This window comes from Nilaparvata lugens, chromosome 1, assembly GCF_014356525.2.
Source record: "Nilaparvata lugens isolate BPH chromosome 1, ASM1435652v1, whole genome shotgun sequence".
NCBI classification, from domain to species: Eukaryota; Metazoa; Arthropoda; class Insecta; order Hemiptera; family Delphacidae; genus Nilaparvata; species Nilaparvata lugens.
This window is the reverse complement of record NC_052504.1, coordinates 43,148,132-43,166,574: the sequence shown is the minus strand read 5'-3', so window position 1 is coordinate 43,166,574 and position 18,443 is coordinate 43,148,132. Positions and strand designations below refer to the sequence as shown.

The following is an 18,443-nucleotide window of genomic DNA, read 5'->3' as shown; positions in this document are numbered from 1 at the left end:
TGATTTTGACTATCGGCCTTTATCGATCCTGAGTATCGAACCGAAGATTCGATTTTTAGGCACTATTTTGTAATATTACACTGTAGGAAAAATTTAATGTGTTATACGTGCGAAAAGTTCCTTTGCTGCACTTGAGAAACTCGCCTACGGCTCGTGCGTAAACGTTTCTTTCGGTGCAGCAAACGTTTCTTTCTTTGCGCACTAGAAATAACTATGGTGTAATTTCTAAGTTAATATCACTTATAGTATCATATCATTGAAAAGCTTCTAATTCAACTATAACGGAAATTTGACAATTGAGTTTACAAAGCCTCTCATAATTTGCTATCATCTTGACTAATAACTCGCAGCTCACGTAATATAAATATTTTATAATAAAGTATTTCAATAGGGCTACTTGAATTGTTTAATTATTATAGAAATAACTAGTTCCTTTTTAAACTTTTTGGCATGAATGCTGAAACTGGTAGTGTGTATGTGAAAAAGTTCAAAAAGGGTACTTGTTATTTATAAAATAATTGAATAAATATTCTAATAAATAATATTGAAATTTGAATAAATGAAAAATTTTAATAATATGACCATAATCATGTAATTCACAGGTAGTTTTCTCAACTATTATCTTGATTGTTTTGAGCTCAATTCCCTATGAACAATACTCAATACTCCCTATTCGTAAACCATTAATCATCTCGCATAAGCTTTATATAGCATAAGTTTGTATATATATATATATATATAATATATATATATATATAATATATATATATATATATTATATAAACTCATGTTATTTCAATTATCCACTGCATAATGCTGTATATTACTGAAATTTGATAACCCTGATCTACTTTCAGCCTACTTCATTTTATTAATCAATTATTTGATCTTATCTACCTATATAATTATTTTACTCTATCAATTTTCTGTTTTTTTTTCTCTTCAATATTCATATTGATTAAAACTTTTACAATATTTCCATTAATAAATAAATCCTTAGTTTAAATAACGAAATTAACGTTTTGGTAGAGAGTTAGTGGGGAGGATATTTTTAATATTCTTCCCAAAGAATGGACATTGATATGTCCAAAGCTCCGCCAATTTATGTAGATGCATAACAATATGATTATTATCTATAGTTATTATATTACAAATTGCTTTTTCATATCATATACAGTTCAATAGTTATTTTCCTAGTCTATATTATGTAAATTCATCTATAATTTTGCTGTATTGTAAGCTATTGTATATAAGTGTATAAGCCAGTATATATTGTAATCTACATAAATAAAGTACTCAATCAATCAATCAATAAGCTTTGAAGTTGATTTGAATTTTGCACCAGGTTGGCCGAGCTCTATGCAGTTCAATATTGGACCTGACAGGATCAAACCCTCACTCGCGCCTAGCCAACTCCGACTTCCGCAACCTGAGCGGGGTGAGGGAGGCGCTCAAAACGCACCAATTGTCTGCCGATCAGGGACCAATGCAGCGAGCCGCAATCAAACTGAAGAATACCCAGGCGCAGGTATGTTCTTTTCCAACGGTAGACTCAGACCTCAAAATGGTGTCTAACGATGCCGACATCAGAATCTGTGGAGTTAGCTAATGGTCACTGTTTTAACTAGCACCTCTCTGTCTGTGATATAACTGCATCATTCAGATAGTTTTTCTGAATCTGATAATACATTTTTAACCCAACTTTTATCGTCTGTGATTGAAATTTAAAACCACACAGTTATTTATTTATCTAGTGTTTTAATCAATTTTTCAGTATTATTTATTCCGATTTTGTATTTACACTTCCATCTACTTGATTTATTGTAATTATTAATGCTAAATTTTCACTATTTTATTAATTTCCATGTTCTATAATGAAAATCTGAGCATGAATTAGTTTTCAGATAGCAAAACTCTTTACACAATTTTTGTATCTTGATGAGTATCTTTATTAGTAATTTGTCAGAGTGTTAGTGTCTTTATTATCTGTTATCAGATGCTTTTATAAATTATTGGGAGTCTAAACATTTGTTACAAATTATTCTATGAAAATGTTTAAATTACTTTGAAAACAGGGTTCTGAAAAAACAAGTTATTTTCAGCAGTTGTTTAAAATTATTGCAAAATTATAGTATTAGAAGTCAAAATTTGTTAATAAAATTTATACGAATATTTTGAAATTATATATTGTTTATTGTTATCATAGGTGTTGCATATTAGAACTCATTGATTAGAGTTTATGTTTTCTTTACTTATGAAAAAGTGCAATATATTTTATATTTCAAAATTATTTGAAAAAATATTATTTCGAAAAATATATGTTCTCAATCTTTTCAAAAATTAATGTATTTAAATCAATTGTGTATAAAGAAGCAGCTCTGTGTTGGAATAATTTGTATACTTTGTAGATATTTTCTTGAAATGTATATTAGTGCTTGACCAGATTGTTAACTGTCAGCGTAATCAAAGCATTTACATTTTTGCATGATTGATGCATCAAAAATGGAAAAATAATTCATGAAACACTCTGCTTGGAACTTGAGTTTATTATAGCATATCACACTTCGGCGTAATATAAATGTTATTGCATGGTTTTCGTGTACGAATAATGGGAGAGCTTTCCTATACACGTTTTGTTGCTGTAATTTAGCACAGAGATTTATTGTATGGAATTTTCGTATTTGATAAACAACTCTTTATTTTCACGAATATTAAATGTATGTCCTATTGTCCAGTAAAAAATAGAAAAAGATCCTTTATTGGTGTTCATATGCTTCCTTAGTCCTTTAAATCGCTATCTATTCAATTCAGTTATGTTAACGTGAATGTTCGTTTTGATGAAACAGTTGAATAAGAATCGTTGTACATCTCTTACTCGAATCTGATTTTTGAGTTTTATAATAGTTCCTGATATAGAGAATGAATAGGATTGTTCAAGATGTTATCAAATGTCGAATGTATGCTTTTCAGTAGAACGAAAATCTCCAAATTTCATGGAAATATTCATTTATGTCATGGATCGAAAATTATGAATTCTATTTTTTGGCCCGTTCATGGTTCAACTTATATCACACTTATTTTCCTCTATAAGAATACAACCAGGAGGATAAAAAAATTGTAATTTTAATCAAATTGGTCATTTATTGTATCAAACCTGTTGTCTATATACTATTTCATCATCTAAAAATTGTCAAAATTTATTTTTGTAGCAAAAATATCAATAAATTGTTATTATTTTCTATTATATAAAATTTATTGTTATTTTTTAATCCTAGATATTTTTACTCACCTATATTGTGTTCAAAAATTTTTGTTTCTGTGGAAGTAATGTGGTTTAATTGAATTCAGTTTCATATGCAGTTAGATTTACTTAAAATTTCTTATATGAAGGAATGATGTGTGAAAGGATAATTTCCATGGAATCGGTTTTTATCTTTATCTCATTTCTTTATTGAATGTACAGAGTGCCCCCAAGAATCGTGGTCTCTGTCTCATTATTCTATAATATAGAACAAAAATCTTGAGAAACCCATTACCGATTTTGCCCTTGGTTTCCCCGTTTCTTTAATTTTGTATCGAAATCCAGGGAAAAGCTAGTTCGCGGTACATATTCACCTCGGTATTACTATTTGTGACCACGAATCCCAACTGAATGGTGAAAAAAGATATTTTCGTGATTTTATTATTAAAAAAAAAAAAAAAAAATGATACACCACGGGAAACTTGGAGGAAATTGACATTTCTTGTAAGATATTTTGGAGAATGTAGAATGAGGTATTACAGACACTACGCTTGTCCAGAGGACGTATTTATAAACGATTTTTATGAAAGAACTTATCCCAAGTACTATTGATAGCTCAATATGATTTATTAGGCTAATATTAGTTATTAGACTAGACACACAACCGTACTTATCTTGAGTCGTTTTAAAAAATCGTTTATAAACACGGCTCTAGGACACCTGTACAGTCAGTGCCTTTAATATACCTACTTTATATAGAAGGTTCTGGTACAGTATACTCAACGTGTATGCCCATCGATGAAGCCAACTGAAGAAATTTATTAGTTCAGAAATATAATTTAATAACATCAGGTTTCATTTCCAGAAACGTTGGTGATTTGTAAAATTATTGTGAAGAATGAAGGAGCTCTTGTATTGTAAGCATAGAATGAGTTTTGACAACATGAATAGAAAATTTGACCAGGATCAGTTGTTCTGCATTCTTGTTGTGTCTAAAAAAAACACTTTTTTTGTTTGGACAAAATCCATTTTTCTCTTGAAAATGAGGTATATGCAGTTTTAAATTTATGGAAATCTCAGCTCCAACCCTATAAGTGTCTAAAAGACACTTTTCTTGTTTGGATAAAATCCATTTTTTGTTAGCTTGAAAATTAGGTATTATAATTATGCAGTTTTAAATTGATGAAAATCTCAGCTCCAACCCTATATTTTCAATTTAATTTTGTCTTCTGTTATTCACATATTTTTGTATATGTTCTAAATTCACAGATAATAATGAGAAACATAGTTGAAGTACTACTTTCTGAAAGCTTCTGCGTGTTTCTTGTTTTAATTTCTTTCTTGTGGAATATGTTTTCACACTGGTTCTAAAAGACGGGTGAGTCTTATATTTTTGAAAAGCATTTTATTTAGTTTGTCACATTAAGATGTAGACCTTTCTAAGAGTTAGTTCTTTGAAGTGAATGTCACCAACAGTGCATTTTCCATTTCATAACTCGTAGTTTTATGAATAGAAACTCAATTATTGAATAATACGATATATATGGCCATTTTCGAAGTCTTTAATACTTTATACATAATGTATAATGACGTATATTCAAAAATGTAATGGTTTGGATAGTACTGTATTGTAATTTCACTTCTGTAATAAAAAGGGTTGCAAGTTTCATATGTCTTACAAAACAGAACAATGTGGAGTAAGTTTATTTCTTGCATCAAACGTGATCGACGAACATTATTTATAAATTTATTACCGTATCTTGAATTAATCTAAAATCACACCAGTGGTCAATTATACAATTTCATCCTTAACTACTAGTATCCACAGTGGTATTTGGATTGTAAACTCAAAAAATAACCTTTACAAACAGATTAATCGTATTTTATTTATCTTTGCACACAGACAAGATGAAGACATCGGATTTCGTTTCACCAAAATTTGAGAAGAAACCAAAATTAAGTAGTTATTTTCATTTGTGACCAAATTGGAGCACTAAATTATATTAAAAATTAGCAAGAGATTATATCAAATACAGAATTATTGAATTTGAAAATATTTCTTGCTTGAATACTCCTTCACTGTTACCAATTTATGATTCGTTCAATAACTTGGCGTACAGTTGGCATTCATAATAATTTTGATCAGTTTAGTGAATGGCCTTGCGAGTTGTTTGCCCTCCCATGTAGTTATACTAAAAATTTGAAATTATGAAGTGTTTGCAAATGGTTTGTTATATTTTGATGATATAATAATAATCTGTAGTCGATGAAGTAATTCATATTACATTCAATTATTTTTGGCTGGAACACTACCAGTATTATTTAGTTCACCACGTCTCTCCGGGTCTACGTTTAAATTTTCAAATTTCTCGTGAAATGTCCATTTGATTTTACAAAAAATATTGTATGAGTAAACTATTGCTAGTATCTCGAAAGAGAATAACTTTGAAAACGTCTGCCATTTCAACTCAATATTTATATTTTTAATGTGAATACGTTTCTTTGTTACTCTCTGTGAAAATTGTTGTAATATGTTGTATGTCCTAAATCTCTAACATTTAATGAGGTAGAAGGATTTTTAGTAGTTTGTTCAAATTGATGTTATAGCATGAGCATAGCACTTTGCTAACTTTTCTCTTTTCTCTATGTTTATATTCAGTAAGCAAATCTCTGCCAACAATATTTCAACATTTTATTCAGTAATATTTTAATTTATATAATTTTCAAATTGACAAAAGGAATTTGCTGGAATACTTGATTTCTAATATTTTCAATGAATTCGGAGTAGGCCATGCGATATTTGGACTGATCATATAAACCCAATTGCATCTTATCAAAACATTGTAACTATTTTCTAATAGTAGGCTAAATAACAATAACCTTGATTGATGTATTGTCGGAAAACTATCATAGTTTGCAAATAAATTTGAATACTGATGTAAATGACCAATTTGATTCATACATTAAGTTTACATTTGTTATATCATTTTGTTGTTATACTAATAATCTTTAGTCGATGCAGTAATTCGTATCACGTTGAATTATTTTTTGATTATTTTACATTAAGTTTTTTAAGCTTGATCTACACGCTATGAATGTTTGAGAAGCATGTTGAGCATCAAGTTGAGAATGAAAAAGAAAATTATTCTATTCAGTCAGAAAATCAGAATTGATCATTCGTAGTGAAGGCGTGGATAAGAGAGTAAACTTGTGTTAGGTCTCTCAACAAATAAAACTGATTATCATTCTATTCAGATGCTAATGTGCGAGATGAATTACTTTTAACATGAAGAGGAGAAACCCAATTCTCCCTCCACAGTTTGTAGCATAGTCACAGACGGACATCCTGCGCACAATTGGATGCGCCGTGTCATTTCGCTTCAGGTTCTTGTGATGAACACATCTCCGTAACATACACAAACATATCACTTTGGAACATTGCCAGTGGAGGGGAGCGAAGCGTTACAAAGCTCTCTCACACAGACACAAAAGAAGGAGAATGCTGCTAGGTAGTGGGAGAGATTAGTGGAGGATAGAGCATCGGACCTCTCCGTCTTTGAGAAAGAGCCGTGTTAAAAGAAATTTATCTCGCACTTTAGTAAAATATATTTGTGTTGCCAAGTAGCAAGTAATTACCACTAATAGTTAATTACCACTATTAAAATAGTTAGTTACTACTATTGGTGTTACACAATATACCACTAATGAATGATTATATGAGTGTTGAATTTTGTTTGAAAATATAAAGCTAATATATTTTGTTTGAAATATATATTATCAAATATATATTAAAGCTAATGGACTTTTAACAATTTCCACGGCTAGAGAGCTGTGACCGGTTATGGTCTCCAGTCGTGAGTATGAATACTATTTCAAAATCTGTTTTGGAAAAATGATACATTATTTACCTATCTATATGAACACGATATTACATATTAGCAGTTATACACCAACAACCTCTGCTGTTGAACAATCCATGAAACAAATACAACATTATAATATCGCTGTGTTAGATTCCCAATCAATGAGATTATGTTGTTGGATTTCATTTGCAATTTGATAATAATCATGCCTAACATGTCAACTATTTATTCCGATTTAAAATAAATTATTTCCTGAATTTATATAAAATGTCCATTCAACGTTAGAATGTCAAACAATTTCCCAAACATTTCTCTTATAAAAATATACAAAAAGAAAGGTTGAAAGCTACTGGTTGCACATGCATCCATTAAATTTAACCATAATCGAAATTTAAGTGACTTGGGCCCTTTGACAAGAGCCCTCCACAAGCCTTTCTCCTCCAAGCCATAACTATCATCTTCCGATGATCATCCTCCACATCTTCCCCATCGGTTGCGTGGTGGCCTCCTGTGCTGTCTTTTACTCGCCGTCCTGGCCTTTAATTGCTATTGTCATTCGATGATCTGCCATTCTCTCAGCCCAACGTAGTCATCATCCGCATAAGCACCAACATACATATAAGTGAACAACCTGTGTTGGTCATAGTTTCTAGTACTTGCTGATAGAGCATCTCCCTGCCACATTTTCTAGAATTCAGATTCTACCCTCCATACGTATTTTGGTTCTACCAAATATTTTAATCTACCGCACAAGCTTCTTGGATAATCCTTTTGCTCCTTAACTTGAACTTATTGCTTGTGGAAAATCTACACATGAATACTTTTTGTCTGAAATGAACACATTCATGAGATTTATTCACAAAACGAGTGTGTTTATTCAAGGTGAAGACAACGCAGGTGGGTGGAGGAGCGGCGAAAGAGCCGACGGCGATGCGAGTGCACCGGCTGGCGCCCCTGGCACAGGAGGCCAAGTCCAACCGGCTGGCGCCCCTGGCACTGGAGGCTAAGTCCAACAGCGCCGGCAGCAGTAGCAACCAGCAGCGCCCTTCCAGCTCCGGCGCCCCTGTACTACAGATGCGATCCAAATGCTCAGCTGTCAACGCCTTGGCAGGCACCTCAGCGCGCCCCGCCACCTTCCGCAAGGTCAAGTTATCCCGAGACGACATCGCCGTCAAGAAAGGCACGAAACGTATCAAGATATCAGCCGCCCCCGACGAACAGAAGCCGAAAGACTGGAACCGCGTGCTGCCTCCGCCTCCGCCGCCCCCGGCTGACGATGTTATGCTCTCGTGGCGCAGTGCCACCGGCCGCCGCCCCTTGGAGAAGAAGAATGGCGCCGACTCAGTCAGGCGACATTTGGCGCCCGACCAGCGCCGCAAAAAACCCAAATCCAAATAAGTTGCTATTGTGAGATTCACTTTATACTGTCACCAGTTTTGTGAATGAGAAGTGTGGGTGTTTTTATCTTGAATGCTGACAGAGAAGTGAATCTTTCCATAACAACCATACTAGAATTAATGAAACTTGTTTATTCGAATTGCTGAAAAAGTATAGTTTTTAACTCAATTCATCATTACACTAGACAACAAACTTTTGTTGAATCTAGAGGTGCGTATAGATTTGAGCACGCGCATTTCACTTTTCATCAATTATTATACTATGCTTATTATATTTGTATTTTACAAAAATACAGATACAGGTATAATAAGCATGGCATTAGCTGATGAAAAGTGAAATGCTGTGTTCGTGACGCCTACGTCTGTACGCACCTTGTCACAGTTACTGAGCACTTTCTTCGGCTGTTCCAATACCCAAGTATCATTAGTTTGAGTGTACACACATACTACATAACAGTTCAGTAATCTACATATAATCGACGTATTATGTGTAGCCATAGTAAAGCCACTTACACACACATCGATTTTGTTCGAACGATATTTTGCCGTCCTTATGAATTCTAGCAGATTGAACGGAACTTGACAAACATCATCTGTTTGACATCATCTTTTTTATCTAATAGAATTTATAAGGACGGCAATAAAACTTGAGGACTGTATTTATGAACGTTGCTTAGTCAAAAGTGCAACTATGTTTCTTGGTAACTAATTACTAAGGCAACTAAGGTCATAAGTCAACAGTGCTATTTAAAACAATAATTGACTGCCGTTTGCAGTAAAACTAAATTGAAATCTACTAGTTTCAAAGTGAAATCAATTGTATAGCCCATCTGGTATAAAACCATTGAATTGTACACACAAGTACAATAAATAATTCTATGTATAAAACACTTGCAACTAACTTGGTGCGACGCATCTGCAACGGTGGATCCTCGGTTGTATACAATTCGTTTCAAATTGAAACTGGTTGCATCATAACTGGTGTCTATTCATTTGTTTTTTTTTTTTGTGGAGGGTTGACGATTATTGTTTTAAAATATTTGCACTGGCGATGGACATCCTATAAGTCGACTAAGCACCGTTCTTGAATATGGCCCTGAATTTTTCATATTGGTTGGTTGTATCGGAAATTATATTTGATATTCCACTCAAAAATTATTGATACATGTCTTTGTAAAGAATACAAAAATGCAAACACTATACAAAATCGTTCGTTTTTCAAAATAAACGTTGTACATAAAATAATAATTGATATCGTGCTTGCACACATCTACAACCAAATTCTTAACACATCTAAAAACGAAATATGGCTCACAATATCTTGTGAGTGGTTATAAAATTGTAAACACCATACTGAATTGTTATTTTTTCAAATTGAACCTTGAATTAAATTTATATACTGTGCTTGCAATCTCATTAAAAATTTATACCTTGTTAGAAAATAATATTGTAAAATTATATTGTTTGGTAGCTACCTTCTATTGGTTACTTTATTTTAATTAGCTTGATATTATGTGATAATGCTAGCTGTGATCAGTATTAGACAGAGATTGATTACTAAATTTATCGCTTGTTGAACATTTGCAAATTCTAATTCTATATTATTATTGATTCGATATAAGTTATAGTGCTCAAATTCATCACTATCATGATGGACCAAAAGCTATTGGCAAAGTACAAAGTTTAATTTTCAGTTACTAGAAATATATGATCTCTTATTGGTTCTATCAGTTGGGGAGTTCATTTATAAATACACGGCTTCTTACATATTCTCTAACTTTAGGTTATTTCTAAGGATAGTAGTAATCACTTATATTAACCTTACCGTAGTGCTATAGCAAACGATTGATGGGGCTTCTTTTATTTATAGTTGTATACCTTTAGCACTATTTATGTGATTGATACAAGGTACTTACAGGCATAAAGCCTTACAAATTTGAATGTGATTAGTTATTTACTGAATTTTTATTATATTGATACATATCTTTAGCCAATTTTACACTACCTGTTTTAAGATTTTATTGATTTCTGTCACAAATTATTATCCTGGGCGATTCCGCAATTAATTTTCATTTATTTATTGGATAGAGCAAACAAATACAATATTCAGAGAAGAAAGAACAGGCAGTTACCTAAAACGTTCTCTATTTCCTAAATTTTTCTCAAATACCGGTACTCCAAGTATTATAGCCTATGTATCATATAATAAAATATTTATTTTTTATAATTAAATATCATTTTCCATAATTTGTGGCACTCTGACTTTCAATGCTCTGACTATTTATTGCTTGAAAGTTTCTAAATAATTAAGTACGGTAATATTAATTGAAATTCTCATACTTGATGTATTTCTCCCAGTCCACTGGTTTTGATGATTTAAAGTCCTTCATTTATTATCGTTATATCAACGCCATAAGAATGCGACGTTATGAATAATGAAGAAAATTCCAAACCACTGAAATTATGTGTCATATCTCATAAATTTTTATAGGAAGTCTGTTTATAGTGTGAATAGTAGCCTATGTATATTTTAATCAAAAAATCCAATAAGAATAAAGCTTCAGAAGGGAAATATTCAGGCTATGATCACATTCATCTTATCGACTTATGAATGCGAGTTCATAATCCAAAATGTTACATTGAATTGCACTGAAAATGATATTAATTGAAATAATTGTATACTTTAAAACCTAGTTGAATGAAAGATTCTTTGTAATGAGAAAGAGAAAACAAAATTCAACTTGACTTATATTTGAACCATTCTGAATATGATTGAGAATCATATTTAATTGGTATTTTAAAATATAGTCTAGATATAATTATATATTTTTTGAATCCGTGCATATTGAGCCGCGTTTACACCAGAGTTGTCAACAAATTTCGGCAATTTGTTGCCAATTTGTTAAAAAGCACAGCTAAATTTTAAGTTACTTGTTTTCTATAGAAAGAACTTGACAATTTTTTCGAAGAAAAATATTTGTGACCAACATTTTATTGATAACTTTGGTATAAATGTGACTTGAGACAAGACATTTTTGGGTTTTCTGTAACGTATTTTTTTATTTGTGAATTTGTAATAATGCCATAACTATGCCCTTTGCCGTACTACTTATTATGATCTACATCAGCTAAGACAGTGGGCCTATTTAGTTGTTTGTTGTGAGAACTTTAATTAGTTCAATTTAATATTGACTATAGGCTGATTGGTCGTTTCTTCTTGAGAACTGAATGTCGATTATTATGTAGGTGTGTGTATCTATGCCATTCATAAGAGATGCTACTACATTCAATACTTTAAACTGCACTAGAGCGAAACTCAAAAATCTGTGCCTTGTGCTTTTCTTCCATATTATTTTGATCAACATTCAGACAATATACATGTAACTAGTTTTTCCTATTTGCTCCAAGCATAGAAAGTTTATGTCGTGTTTTGAGAAAAAAAATTATTTAGATTTTATATAACTGCTTTTAAAAAAACGAGTTGATTGATATTATATACTGTACCGTAATTCTAATTATTGAAAAATTGAGGAAGCTTTAATAGTTAAGGTAGATTTGTTTAATGTCTATGATTCAATTTTTACCGTGCTCTTAAAATCTTGAAATAGTGAAGATAGTATGTAATCCTATTGTATTATTTCAGTAAATAAAGAATGCATTTTATGTGAGCGCTGCGTTATAAATGCCCTAACAAGTATCATATATTTTTAGGTTATAAAACGTTCAGTATTTTTTATAATTCAAGTCAATATTATTAATCCATCATCAATAAATCAGTAAATGAATCAATAAGGAACCTGACGGCGAAGTCAACCCATAAATTGGCAAACAATATCATCAAAGATTTCTCAGTACACATAATGATATGGGTCAGCGGAACAGTCAAGTTGCGTGTTGTCATGCGCACCTTGCAGAATTTTATTGTTTTCTAGATAAGGATATGAAATTTAGCGTAAAACTGTAATAATAATCATTTGGCTAATAATTGTAGTTTCTGTTTTCGGATTAAGGCCAAATGGAGACATGGTACCATATCAAACCCCGCGATTTTCTCCCATTTAAAATTCAATTAAGACTATAAGATATGACATTTTTTTTTAATTTCCTTTTCAAAAGGGGGATTCAGTAAGGAGTCTAGGTGGTCAGGCTGTTCCACAGCCACAGATGATGCAAAAATTGTTTTAAATTTCAATGGAATCATGGTTTGAATGAGGATGACCTTTAAATTGATTTTTATATAATCCTTCAATCGTTATTGATCGTGATATTTGAACTTCTACAGAGTAGGCTTTCTTGTTCTCTACTCATTAGTATATTGGGCAGGCCACACTCTTAGGTGACTGGCGCCCTGGGCAAAAGATCTACTGGCGCCTTCTTTATTGTTATAATGTAAAAGCAAATAACCTATGGTACTTATATTTTACTAGTAGTCCTGATAACAGTAGACCTCGCTCATGAATACAACTTTCAATATAATGAGAAGGGCCAGTACAGTAAATACAGTATATTGTGAAGATTTAGCCACGTCATCTATCATTTTCTCCATTGAAAGTGCTAGAGTCACTGTTTCCAGAGACACCGGACTTATCAAGGAGGTACCTTTATATCGTTTCCATATTTACAATATTAACATATATCACAACTTTTCTAATAATTAATTATAAGAAATCGGTCAACTGAAGGAAAAATGGAATGTGCAGTAGGTAATTTAGACGATGAATCGTCTCACAGACGATGGTGAGATGATGGTGGTCCGCTACATATCTCGCTGCTCGCCGCACATGTGGAAGGCTGTTGCTTGCACCTGCAGATAAAGCCCTGTCACAGGCATTCACATGCTCACAGAATTTGCAGGTGAGCGTGTGATTTTGCAATATTTTATTTGTTGTACAAACCAGTAACATTTTTAATTGTTCACTCCATCGTTTGTTATTATGTTGTAACAATTTAACAGATTTCTAAGAATCTATTAGCTGACGCAACATCAGGGAAAAACATTAAAGTTGCAACACGTCTGAGTTCAGAATAAAGGTTTTGGTAATCCACAAAAATTTACAGATATAAAATGAAATCTGGGTCTTATTGAATTTTGTGCCTGAAATATTGCTAAATATTATGGGATTTCTTGCTAATTTTGCTTCATTAAATTAATGATTTTTATTTTTTGTCAGGAATCGCCGATATGCTTCTTGACCTGCTAGTGATAAGGAAGAGGCAGCAACACCAACACGACGGGCAATAGGCGCTCGCAACACAGGTTAGTTGAGAAAATATATTCGAACGTCAATAAAATGGCGTCATTTTGTAATGACGCTTTCTCTCTTGGGCTATATGATTTGGTTACATCCGATGAGCGATTTCCGATGAGCGATTTCCGATGAGCGATTTCCGATGAGCGATTTCCGATGAGCGATTTCCGATGAGCGATTTCCGATGAGCGATTTCCGATGAGCGATTTCCGATGAGCGATTTCCGATGAGCGATTTTGGGAGCTAGCAGTCCACTGAGCGATCCATTATTCAGAATAACAATAAGGATAGGCAGACGCTATGAATGGGAGAACTTGGGTGTCATTAATCATGAGGGACAGTGACGGAGAAACGCTACAAACGATAAAGTATCTCAAAGATAATATAAAGAAGGACTTCTCTTTTGTACCCAAACAATGTGTTTAAAAATAAGAACTACAATATAAATTGCAAGCATCAATGTTTATAATGACTGGACTAATACTCCAAACACCACTTGGAAAGTAGGTGGGGCCGATCCCCCCCCCCTAGATCCGCGCCTGTTAGACAAAGGATTAGGCTGGATCCTACTAAAATTATTAAAAATGCTACTTTACTATGGCTTGAAAAATCTTATCCGCCATCTTGGATGCAAATTTATTTTTTTAAATAGGAAGGTGATAATGCGATACATGATTTCAACACGTAATTTCAAGACAGAATGAAAGCCGAAAGCCGCACATCGATATCTCAAACCGTTTCGAAAATATTCACATTATAAATTGATACCATGCAAAACAGAAATGTTGAAAATTAATAGTGTATAACAACAAATTACCTTCTGTTATTCCGAATTCTATCTGCATAGTAGAAATAGCCGGCACCATCGCCGTGTAAAGTTCCTCGTCTCCCTTGAATGGTGATTGAGTTTCTCGGCTGGTGCTGATGGGCTGGGCCAGCTTGCTGGTCAGCCTCTTCAGCAACGTCAGGAACTTCGTTCATGTCCATGTCCAATCCTTTGAAAGACGTAATTAAATATTGAGTTTCAATGTGAAAAGATTTCCTTCCATAGACTACAGTTACAAGGTTTGGAAGATCAACTCTTGAAAGAAATAGTTTTAATGAAATAATTTGGGACTTGACCCTCCATCCATAGAGATAACAGCGTTGCCAAATTACAAATAATTGTGATTTTATAAAAGTTGTATGCATTGTATTAAACACAGAATTTTATGTAAATTTCATCCAGGATATACCATGATAGTCCAGTCTCTATATACATTGGTGCTTGCGATTTCTAATGTAGCTCTGATTTTTCAATATATTATTTGGATACATAAGAGAAGTCTACAACCAATTCTTCATGCTAAATTTCCTTATGCTAGATAGAGTGGCCCAGATACCTCGAATTTTCCGTGCATTTTCCAGTTTTCAGCTATTTCCATCAAATCCAGTAATTAGACAGAAAATTTCGATCTCGCTTGTAATTAGATCATTTAGAACTTTCTATTTTCAATGCGTACCTAATAAGTTATGATTTTTCAAAAAAGAATAAAATTTGAAAAAGAAACAAATTTTGATGAATTATAGTTTTTTTATCAACAACATCTTTCGATTGTTACCATTTAAATGTATAATTCAATATTCCTCTGGGAGAAATTTTGTTCTCTACAATCTAAGACCAGATAGAGTGCTCTACCTCATATAGATTTTCTTGTACACGGACAACAATACTCCTTTTATTTTGGAGGACACCTCATTTTCAGCTTTAACCATCATCATCAATTACATTGTCCTCACATTGATATTTGGCACAATTATATAAGTTCATTAGATCATGTTCTATGAGGATCACCCGTTGGATGCATTTCATTCTATCATTTCCTATTGGAGAGGCGCACATAATGATACCTCAAGGATCAAAATTCATAACACTTATAACTTATGACACAATGCTCAGATTTGAGCATTAGGTCAAAAGTTATAAGTGTTTGAAAGTTTGATCCTTGAGGTGTCCCTATGCGCGCCTCTTCACTAGGAAATACTGAAATGAAGTGCATCTAAGGGGTGATTATAACATGCATCTAACGAGTGCATATAACATGAGCACATGAACCTATATAATTGTGCCAAATATCAATGTGAGGACAATGAAATAAAATTCTTTTTTGAAAAATCATAACTTATGACGCATTGAAAATAGAAAGTTCTAAATGATCTAATTTCATTCAGAATTCTATAATCTAAAAAAAAAAGACGAGAGCTGATTTTTCTGTCCGATTACTGGATTTAGCAGAAATAGTTGAGAACTGGAAAATGAACCGAGAATACAAGGTTTTTGAGGCACTCAGTATCTAGCAAAAGGAAATTTGTCATGAAGAAATTTATTGGTTCTGGACTTTTCTCATGTATCCAAAAAATATATTAAAGAGTCAAATCTACAATATAAATTGCATGCACATCTCCTTTTTTATGTATATATTGACTGGACTATGAGTACTAAAGAAGATTTAGGGTTGAAGTGTTGGAAGAATTTTTTTTCATATTTGACTTTATTATAAGTAATTAATAAGAAATATGTTTTTCGAAAAATTCATTTCGCAATTTCAAAAACAAAACAGAGCCGTCACTGATTTAATGCAGGGATAGCATAAATTTACAAAAAAGAATAACACCTGTAATTTAATCAAGATTACTCCACATTGTTAAGCCTGCAAGTAAATCCGAAAAAGAACCAAAAATGATTCACCTCAATATTCATGGTCCACCTGGAACCGTAAATATAAATGTGTTAAAGTGAAAGTAATTTTTATTATGGGAATGTTTAAATAATTTCAGGAATGACAAATTCAAATTGCATGACACTAACACTAAACCGGCAAATTTACTGCTGTAAGTAAATTTTTTTGCAGAAATTGAACTGTCAAGAAAAAAATAATTTAAATACCGTATTTCTTGCCGAATTTGATATATGACCCAAAAATGTAAACTTCAGTCGCTCATATCTTAGAAACTAATGATAAAAAGAAAAACATTTTCCCACGGACACTTCATTTTGATAGCTTGATAAAAGATAAATTGGAAAATCTAATTATTAAAAGGTTTTTTAACATTTTGCACAGGCTTAAAAATTTATAAAAATAAAACAAGACAGCAGACTCACCTTTGGGGTTTTACTCAGGTAAAATACTGTTGGCTAAGATGTTTTCGCAATCCTCGAACTCCTACAAATTATAGTGAACTGCTAGTCACCAAATGCTGTTGATGAATAAGACATAAGAAGGTGATGTTCTACTCATCTCTGGACACCTATCCCCACCCTTGAAAATAGAGACAGCCCACTTCCATACAAACAACCCAAAATTTTTCAGTAAAAGACTTCCAAAGAACAAAACACCCTCCTGAAACGTCACTATATATGTCTTTGTCTCAAGAGATGCTATAGATATAATGACATATGCACGATAGATACATGTATAATGTAATATAGGTATCGGTCCCATTATATTGCCTGCTTGGCTCGTATAGAAAATCCTTGCATTTGATTCCTGAAAAATTATTTCTGACAACTAATCATTAAATATTTATACTAGTTAGTCCATCGCGAAAAGAAACTAGTTCATGATTTATTGTACTGATTTTTAAATATGCAACTTGTGATAATTGTATGTAAAAGCATAGAACTTAATAGTACACCAAGTATGGGTTAATCAGTCACAACCGGAATTGTAAATAAATAAAAAATTCAAATTATCATTAAATAGACAGAAGCGAGTTGATATAAACGTTATAAGTGTGTGTTAATATCAGCTGACAAGAAAACTTGTCATACAAATTTAAGAAATATGTCAGCGTAAAATTTCTAATACAGTATATATATGCAGCGAACAGATCTATCTTTATCTCACGTCAGTTTCTCACGACTCGCTATTTATTGAATCACAAATAAATCAATTCAAGCAAAATATTTAAAAGTGCTCTTCCTGGTAACATTTTCCAATCTCTGTTTTTACTGTAAGATGTAATTTATAATTTGAAGTGACTACCTATCATTGAAATGAATTGATTCTACAATGTTATTATTGTACGGGAGTGGCCGTAGTCGAGTGGATCAGATGCTGGCTTTATGATTCAGAGACCCGGGTTCAAATCCCGGCCCGGGCAAGATATTTATCTCGGGCCACTCCCGTGTATCGGATGGACACGTTAAGCCTAAAAAGCAGTCGTTAGGTCATGTCAGAGGCCCTGAAATTGATCAGTTGCGAGCTGAAAACTCTGACACCAGACCTGAGCCAGCCAGGTCACACGATATTATTATTATTATTATTATACTGTCATTTCATTAATATTTTATCATTTCCAGGTCCTCTAATGAACACCGCGGGAGGCCAAACTTGAAGTGCACGTTTCTGTTCGGAGGATGAAAAAATCAACAATTCATATATATATATATATTATATATATATATATATATATAAATAGTAACAATTTCTCTACATTGTATTATCTACTTTGTTATTAAAATTTCAATTTTAATTGTATTAAAGATTGCAATGTTATTGAAAATTTATTCCTACTGTCCTTCTCCAATAAATGATCGAACTTGATGTTGAATAATGTAATGCTAGGACCAACAGTTGTAACATTTCACCATCCTCTGCTACCTGTAATTCACCATCCTCTGTAATTCACTTTTCATCAATTAATTATACCT

At 32.5% G+C, this 18,443-nt stretch overlaps 1 protein-coding gene and 1 long non-coding RNA gene across 2 annotated transcripts in view; both read left to right on the top strand.

Moving 5' to 3' along the window:
• The window catches only part of LOC111046461 (cytosolic carboxypeptidase-like protein 5), a 55,412-nt gene extending 43,243 nt beyond the window's left edge, over positions 1–12,169 (top strand). Inside the window, exons 13-14 of the mRNA XM_039427824.1 lie at positions 1,346–1,528; positions 7,987–12,169. Of these exons, the coding sequence (XP_039283758.1) occupies positions 1,346–1,528; positions 7,987–8,502 (699 nt within the window). The 3' untranslated portion in view covers positions 8,503–12,169. The remainder of the gene's footprint in view (positions 1–1,345; positions 1,529–7,986) is intronic.
• A 1,434-nt stretch (positions 12,170–13,603) lies between these two features.
• LOC120352683 lies at positions 13,604–18,151 on the top strand. The gene is made up of 2 exons (XR_005572021.1): positions 13,604–13,758; positions 18,093–18,151. It is a non-coding gene; the product is annotated as an uncharacterized LOC120352683 (long non-coding RNA).
• The last annotated feature ends 292 nt before the right edge of the window (positions 18,152–18,443 follow it).